Below are 9,116 nucleotides of genomic sequence, written 5' to 3'. Positions count from 1 at the left end.
GCGTGCAGGCAGAGCGAGCAGCCGCCAGCTGTTGATCCGTGCAGGACTTCACCGTGAGCGGACTGTTTAGAGACCATGTGACCGGCAGGTAACGTTAACTGGTCCCTATACGCAAATATCATAAATGATAGGGAACCCAGCAACGGCCATGATGAGCTTCTCCTCCTTTTTCTCTGAACTAATGTTTTGGTAGGAACCAAAGTTTACATCGTATGTTTCTCCGGAATCAGCCAGTGTGAAGGACGTCTATATTCTGATTGGTTGCCGTTGCTTGCAGCTGAACCGCGTCATAGCTCATTACCATAAAGTTGACCTACTTTCAACTTTGTGATTGACGCTCTGGTCGCTCAAAACGCCCCAAAACGTGACGCCGACAGATAAAGCCGCTCCTTGCAGCTGAGAGAAGCAGCTTCCATTGAAAATGAATGACTTCCTGTATCTTTAGAAGATCAAGTCGGCGGCGGTGTGGACGTACAGTTAGAGATAGGGTGAAAATCTCAGTCATCCGTGAGGAGCTCGGAGTAGAGCCGCTGCTCCTTCGCGTCGAAAGGAGCCAGTTGAGGTGGTTCGGGCATCTGGTAAGGATGCCCCCTGGGCGCCTCCCTAGGGAGGTGTTCCAGGCACGTCCAGCTGGGAGGAGGCCTCGGGGAAGACCCAGGACTAGGTGGAGGGATTATATCTCCAACCTGACCTGGGAACGCCTCGGGATCCCCCAGTCGGAGCTGGTTAATGTGGCTCGGGAAAGAGAAGTTTGGGGTCCCCTGCTGGAGATGCGGCCCCCGAGACCCGACACCGGATAAGCGGACGAAGATGGATGGATGGATAAAATCAACTCAATAATTTGTATTAGGAAATATCTGAATTCCCTGCCAACTTAAGTGCTTGACAGTCTTATACACTGTGCTGCGAATGTGATTTTGTCAGTATTTTAAAAGTTTTGAAGTTTGAGTCATCAATATTTTGTCCTGTCTGTCATCACTCCTGCTTTCATTTAAAGAGTTTAATTTCTCATAATGACTTTCTGAACTGAACACGGATACCAAAGCATTTGCGTCACACCGGACGTCAGTCAGTCGCTGAAGTGTTTGACGGAGTTCCAGACTAAAGTGGTTTTCATCAAACTGCGTCAGGTAATTTGCCTTTCACATGTCACCTGTTCACACTGAGCACTGTGGGGAGTCTGAGGCGGCTGAGAAGCCTGAGAAATGAAACTCCCTGCCAGCACAATTACTTCTTTAACCCTTGTGTTGTCTTCCCGTAGACCATTCAACTTTTAGTTTTTCTCGGTCAAAATTTAAAGTTATATTATGCTCATTTTCAGGTTCATAATTGTAATTTGAGGTTGTTTAATTTTCAGAAAACACCATATTTATGTTGTACTGCATATTGCTGCAGCTCCTCTTTTCACCCTGTGTTCAGTAGCTAGGTAAGATCACGTGCTCAGTAGCTAGGTAAGACCACATGCTCAGTAGCTAGGTAAGATCACATGATCAGTAGCTAGGTAAGGACTACATGAGCTAGCTAGCTGTTTCTCCAACTTCAGTAGTACAAGGCAGGATTAGCTGGGAGACTTCTTCTAAACGAGGGCACACTTCCAACTTTGTGGAATACCTGCAGAACAGGGACATGGAAGTAGTTCTTTTGTAGATTATGGTGAACTAGTGTGTGTTGTAGCAGTGTTTTGTCATTCAGAATGAGCTAGCATGCTAACCGTGGATTTCCACAGGATGCAGAACGTCTGCTCCGGAGGGCTGGGACCGCCGGAGCTGGGACGGAGTCGGGACGCAGACGTTCTGCAGTCAGTGGAAATATACACACTGACTTTAATGGAAACCTAATGACTCCGTCGACGTTCCGGAGACCTTCCGCAGCCGTTCCGCATCCAGTGGAAATTGCCAGTAACGGTTAGCCTCCTCGTCTCAGCTAGTGACGTAGAAAGCCGTGCAGATGTTGACCAGCTCACCCAGAGACTGAAGGCAGGACACATTCAGAAACCGTATCTCACTCTAAACAGCATGGATGTTTTTTATCAAAGTTTGTATGCGTGTGGAAGCACCAGAGACACAAAATAACTCCCCAAATCCCAGAAAAGTGATTTTTTTTTTCATAATATGGGCACTTTAAAGTTAAAACCTCCAGACACTTTTGTCACTTTTCTTGAATTTCTTTGTCGATTTTTTTGGACATTTTTGTTGTTGTTTTGACCAAGTTTTTGAAGTTTTCTTCAATATTTTTTTTCTCACTTTTCAAGTTCTTTGTCACTTTTTCCATTGTCTTTGTCGATTTTTTTCTGCAGGTTTTTTGGACGTTTTTGTTGTTTTTTTCCCCTAAATTTCTTTCAATTCTTTCAGTGTTCTTTAATAAAAAAAAAATGTCTTCAAATGCGATAAAATTAAATAAAACACCCAAATTCAATGAAAGTAGTGAACTGCTCAGTTATTTAACTCATGAGGAGCGTTGTAGGGAACCATTAACATTATTTCTTTTGACAATTTGGTTGAAGGAAACCCAAATTTCTGATATAGAAACTTTTTGAAAATGGGTCAGATTTGACCCCTGAGGACATCAGGAGAGAAAAACACACGGTGGCACAGTCATGGGATCAATTACATCTGGTGTAGTCTGCAGTGTTGAGATGAAGTATACAGCACTGCACAGTCCTTCCCGACAGTTTTTTTGTGATTGTTGCGGACAAAAATCCTGGAATATGCGGCACGTTTTCTTAAAAAATGCGTTGGAATATGCGGGATATTTATGCAATTTTATGCGATGAAATTGCGGGAACTTGCAAAAACTGTGGTTTCATCGTGGCTTCATCGCGGGGTTTGCAGCTTTTCGATGATGTTCACGTCGCGTAATTACGTCACTTCATAACGTTCCCATGGCAACAGGGAAAAATGGCTGCTCTTGTGTGAAGTAAACTCAACATTTTTCAACTTTCTACTTAGATATATGTGCATTATGTATTGAATTATGCGATCGCACAATCGCGTTTTTCTGGAGGGACTGACTGCAGAGCAAGGTTATGGTGCAGCCATAGTCAGAGTGCAGTCAGAGGATGGAGTCCGTTTCCTTTTTCTGTTTGTCAGGCCTTCTGCACACTGGCTGCGTGGCGTGAGCGTGGCGTTTCTGTTGCGTGGCGTTTTCTCTGTCTTTTCACACCAGAAACGTGTCTGACGCGGCGCTGCTGCTGCTAGCCTCGTCTGTACACATGTACATGTATGTTTCCCATTGATAAAATGAAATAATAGCTTGTTCTCCTACTTATACTTCATGTTAAACATAAATATATACTGGTTTGATTACAGCAAAGACAACGTCGGCAGTATTGATGGCAAAATAGGCTCCAGAATATTTCTTTCCTTGACAGGTGCAATGTTTGAAAATCGATAATTATTTATTATTATTATTTTTAGTCACATTTATATCTGCATTTATGTCAAAACCTCGAGACTTTCAAACATCAACATGTCATTTATTAATATGTATTTGTGTCAAAATGACATATAAACATCTTTTCGTATTCTATTTTGCCTGGAAACGCTTCCAACACGCTTGCGTGTCGCGTGGAAAATAGGCATTGGCCATATTTCTAGCATGCACGCGTTTTCCTGAGACGTGCGTGTCACACAGGCAGTGTGCACGCTCTAACCTGTTAACATGGGAGCCGAAATAAAAATGGACCTGCCACGCAGCTGACACGCTCACGCCACGCAGCCAGCGTGCAGGAGCCCTTATGGTGCAGCCATCGGGGTTGTCGGAGGATGGAGTCCGTTTCCTTTTTCTTTGTTTGTCAGGGGAAACGCTGGGAAACAGGCTGACCCCTACCGTCATAAAATAAATAACCTCACAGTGGATGGGAACCATCAGACTATAAATCTTTGTACACAATTAGTTCCCTTAAATTAACATTAGCCTGTCTTTGTTCAGGAGAGCGTCATCGGTCAACCTGAGTTTGGAGAAGTTGGCCGAGGCTCCAGATGATTCGGCTTCGACCAGACCGCTCAACAAGAGAGCTGAGAGCCTGGAGAGACAATCGTCCACAGAGGGGCAGCCTCCTCCCAAACCGCCCCACACGTACTACGACAAACACAGCTACCCTGAGGAAGGGGAGAGCAGCACAGGTGAGTCCACACCGCATGTTAGCATGTTGTTTAATGCTAACAACTAGGGTTGGGTATCTTTTGGTTCTTTTTCTGATACCGGTGCTAAAACTAAACTTTAAAATGGTGCCTTGATATTTTAAGTCCCAGTGTGTAACGTGTTTAGTTGTTCATTATCTAAATCTGTGTTGCCCGTTCACAAACTTGTCCTTTTTCATGAATATTTACCTCCACCATCAATTCACAGTATTCCTATTGGCTTGAAATTTTACATTTGTGTTTGCATGAACTGGAGTAGACGCTCCATATTAATGCTGCATCTAGAAATACGTTAGCTGGTAAGAGACATACAGGACATACTGCTCCACCTTAGTGTGTGTGTGTGTGTGTGTGTGTTTTCTCTGTCACATGATAAACTAACAGCTGCTGCTAACGGTATCGTAGCTTCCCGTCCCCGGCAAGTTAGAAGAAGGAAACATGGAGGACCACACGTATTCAAAATCCAAATTTCAGGAACAGGAGTCTTCTTCTTCTTCGCCCAGAAAAAGAAAAAGGAGATTGAAAAGAGCAAGAGACCGTCTTTTTGAAGCGTGAAGACTACCATAGCTGTAATACGTACTCTGAACTGCGTGGAGAGAGAGAGTTGATGATATATGATCTCAACGCTAGATGGTAGAAATTCCCACACATTGGTCCTTTTAAAAAAAAATTGAAGAACACAAAACGACAGACATTAAAGAACTATCAACAACAGCAATATGGTCCAAATTAAATGAATTATTTAAAATGTAACAACAATGACTTATTTCACCAGTCTGCTGAACAACAAAAAGAAGACCACTACATGGCAGAAGGGAACTTTACAACATCTTCAGCCCTATTTTAACAATCTAAGCGCATGGCGTGAAGGTCCTGGTGCAGGCGTGTTTAGGGCGTGTCCAAATCCACTTTTGCTAGTTTGACGGCGGAGAAAAGGGTCCGTGTGCCGGGTGCATGGTTCTAAAGGGTTGTACTTAGTGTCTTCATTAATCAGAGGGGTGTTTTGGGCGTAACATGTAATCAACCAATCAGAGATCATCTCCCATTCCCTTTAAAAGCCAGGTGCGTTTGGACCTTGGAGCATTGCTGTTATGATGGAGGATTTGCACCGTAATATTTTTATTTTTAATCTTCTGCATGTGTGTGTGCTGCTGTGCGTCCCTGTGTGTGTAACAAGCATAGTGTGCACGAGCCTAGGAGCATTTTACTAATGCTCTGTTAAAATAACAATGAAATGCTGCGTTATTGACTTTAGACCAGGTTTTTGTTGGTCAATGGCGCAATCACTTCCCGCTGCCTCAAGATAGCAATACTCCCAGAATGCACCTGAACACACCTCCCTGTAAGACCAGCACGCCCAGAATGCACCTGAACACACCTCCCTGTAAGACCAGCACGCCCAGAATGCACCTGAACACACCTCCCTGTAAGACCAGCACGCCCAGAATGCACCTGAACACACCTCCCTGTAAGACCAGCACGCCCAGAATGCACCTGAACACACCTCCCTGTAAGACCAGCACGCCCATGGGTCACAGATGGGAACAGGTGCATTTGTTATTTAAAAGACATGGGTGCTGGACGGGAAACTGACAACTGCGTCGGTCTTAAACTAACAAAGACACTTGTGTCGGGCTTTGCGCTGCGCTGCACCGGGTGCAAGAAAGGTTCCCTTGAGTTTCTCGGGGTGCAATTGAACGCAGCATTGCGTCCCGTCGATGTTGTTTCTCCGACACTCTCCACGGTGTCTCAAAGTGCAGCGAGTCTCTTATGTGTCTTGAGCGACAGACTGTTGGACCCCCCTCTGTTGAAATCCTTTCCAGTGAAATACAGACACAAGTTAGACCCAGGGGCGGAGCTTCTGTCGGTCCAGCCCCCAATGTTTTCTCAAAAGCCCCGAATCTTTGAGGGTTTTAAAATAACTTCAACTTACTGTCATTTCCCCTCAGTCTCTCTGACTGGACCGGCAAATAACAGAGCAAAAGTTCTGTTACTGGTGAAAGATCTCCAATGACTCTGTGAACTCTACTGAAAATAGGTTTCAAGATCAGTAATGCTGTTACGCCAAATTCCTACCCTACATCATGTAACTTAAAAATTGTAACATAGACATTTTTTGCCTGTTTTTTATGGAGCATGCCCTCCTAGATTTGGGCTGAGCCCTGAATGTTTACAACGTCTGGCTCTGCCTCTGGTTAGACCGTTTTTGTGTTATAAGTTTTATTGTTAAATATGCGGGAAATTCTGCAGAATTTTGCATCTGTAGATTCCGATTGGGCCCAAGTTATCAGTGAGCGTGTGAATGACTCTGTTATTTATTGCACTGCAGATGCAAAGAGCCGACAAAAGCAGCCTCCTCCTCCCCCTGACACCCAGGACCCCCCCACTGTGACCCCCCAGCTTACAGACGACAACACGGGCAAGTCAAGACGGAGCATCTTCAGGAAGATTTTCCCCAAGAAGTAAAGCTTGTCAAGTTGACTTTAGTTTACTAACTAAGAAGTAAAGCTTTATCGACTCAATCAATCCATCCAGTCACTTTTCTTCATTCTGGGAAGCCAAATGGTGCCATGACAAAGATGCTAATATTGAAATAATAAGGTTTCACCCCCCAGAATCGGGGTACAATTTCCGGCCTTGACACTAGATGAGGTGTTATCGAATGCCAAATGAAAATAATCTTACGTATAAAGTGCTTTTATTTAAGTGCCTCACAGAAAATAAACAACCCAGGGACTGAAAAAATGTGATTATACAATTCTCTAATAAATTCTTTAATAAAAAATATTTGAAATTGGTCCAGTATTGAGCGAGAACGCTGTAACTGGCAACCATAAACCGGGCTGTAATGTAACCCAACAGGACAAATGTTCAGCATCATTTAGCATCATTTAAAAGTTCTGTTGTTGCTGCTGACAGACTCAGAATAAGTGTCTGAATTATGATAAGTGTCTGACAACATTATGAAAGGATCCCTACAGAGATAGACCTTTTAGTTAAAGAGTAAGATCCTTTTAGTTTAACATGAAACAGCCCCAAAATCACCATCACCAAACTACACCAGACTCCATGTAAATAATCAGGACTTTTAGCGTGTATAGAGCCAGCATATTTCCACCAGACTCCATGTAAATAATCAGGACTTTTAGCGTGTATAGAGCCAGCATATTTCCACCAGACTCCATGTAAATAATCAGTACTTTTAGCGTGTATAGAGCCAGCATATTTCCACATGTAAATGGGTGAATTAAGGGTTTATTTCAACCAAACCAGAGTGGTGATTGTTGGAACAGTGGAAAGATGAACCAAGACGGCTTTTGATTTTGTTTCTGTCGACTTTGAATGAAGTGTGTTTTACGATGATAAAAGTCCTGATTATTTACATGGAGTCTGGTGAGTTTGGTGATGGTGATTTTGGGGCTGTTTCATGTTAAACTAAAAGGATCTTACTCTTTAACTAAAAAGTCTATCTCTGTAGGGATCATTTCATAATGTTGTCAGACACTTATCAATAATCTGAGTCTGTCAGCGGCAAAAACAGAACTTTTAGGTCCACTAAACGGACGGTTTAACGTTACTTTGCAGCTTGTTTCTTGCTTAATACTGGACCAATTTCAAAAATAGTTGTTCCCATCAGTCACTTAGACACAAAAACAATTACCCTTTAATATTTTCTTCCCCTCTGATGAGAATTTGTTTATGTATTTCTGATCTAAAACAGCTTGAAGCGACTTCATCTGAAGAGTTTTGATTTCCGCCTTTTTTGAAAAGCGACAAGACAGAAAATCCAAACTAATTTGTCGCATTTCGGAGCAAAGAAAAGGTTGATGTAATGAAAACATTAACGGAGACCGATGATGATGATGAGGCTCCACGTTTTAACTTTGCTTAATGATTCAGTCTTTTTGGAAACTAACTTCATTTATTTATTAATGAGCAACAAATCCAAACATCTTCAGACTCATCGTCTCCTCCATTCAATTGAGATCAATACTTCAATCATTAAAAATAATGAGTCAGATTGAGACGTTTGAGTTCAAACACTCGGGAAATTAAAGCAAATTGAAGATGAGTGAGATTCATTCAGACAAACTGGCAGAGGTACGAAGATGTTGTCACACATGCACAAGTCACTCTGAGGATTGAGCAAGTCAAGTCGAGTCCCTGCTATAAATCAAGCAAGTCACAAATCTTACAAAATTCTGATCAGATCTGTCACCGTCAGATACGACTCAAAAATCCCCCTTCAGCGTGTGTGTAGAACGCACGGGGCAGAGCAGCAACTACACGGCGCTTTAAGATGACGTAGTATTAACAGAGACAACAGTAGAGAGTAGTATGTAGAGAGACAACAGTAGAGAGTAGTATGTAGAGAGACAACAGTAGAGAGTAGTACGTAGAGAGACAACAGTAGAGAGTAGTACGTAGAGAGACAACAGTAGAGAGTAGTACGTAGAGAGACAACAGTAGAGAATAGTACGTAGAGACACAACAGTAGAGAGTAGTATATAGAGAGACAACAGTAGAGAGACAACAGTAGAGAGTAGTATGAAGAGAGACAACAGTAGAGAGACAACAGTAGAGAGTAGTATGAAGAGAGACAACAGTAGAGAGACAACAGTAGAGAGACAACAGTAGAGAGTAGTAAGAAGAGAGACAACAGTAGAGAGTAGTAAGAAGAGAGACAACAGTAGAGAGTAGTAAGAAGAGAGACAACAGTAGAGAGTAGTAAGAAGAGAGACAACAGTAGAGAGTAGTAAGAAGAGAGACAACAGTAGAGAGTAGTAAGAAGAGAGACAACAGTAGAGAGTAGTATGAAGAGAGACAACAGTAGAGAGACAACAGTAGAGAGTAGTATGAAGAGAGACAACAGTAGAGAGACAACAGTAGAGAGTAGTATGTAGAGAGACAACAGTAGAGAGACAACAGTAGAGAGTAGTATGTAGAGAGACAACAGTAGAGAGTAGTACGTAG

The 9,116-nt window shown here is 42.8% G+C and overlaps 1 protein-coding gene across 1 annotated transcript in view; it reads left to right on the top strand.

The window, feature by feature from the left end:
- The window catches only part of sptbn5 (spectrin, beta, non-erythrocytic 5), a 137,427-nt gene extending 130,429 nt beyond the window's left edge, over positions 1–6,998 (top strand). The window contains exons 76-77 of the mRNA XM_035994943.1: positions 3,931–4,124; positions 6,472–6,998. Coding sequence (XP_035850836.1) covers positions 3,931–4,124; positions 6,472–6,608 — 331 coding nt within the window. The 3' untranslated portion in view covers positions 6,609–6,998. The remainder of the gene's footprint in view (positions 1–3,930; positions 4,125–6,471) is intronic.
- The last annotated feature ends 2,118 nt before the right edge of the window (positions 6,999–9,116 follow it).

The sequence above is a fragment of the Sander lucioperca genome, chromosome 18 (genome assembly GCF_008315115.2).
Source record: "Sander lucioperca isolate FBNREF2018 chromosome 18, SLUC_FBN_1.2, whole genome shotgun sequence".
Classification (NCBI taxonomy): domain Eukaryota; kingdom Metazoa; phylum Chordata; class Actinopteri; order Perciformes; family Percidae; genus Sander; species Sander lucioperca.
This window is presented reverse-complemented; position numbering and strand designations above follow the sequence as displayed.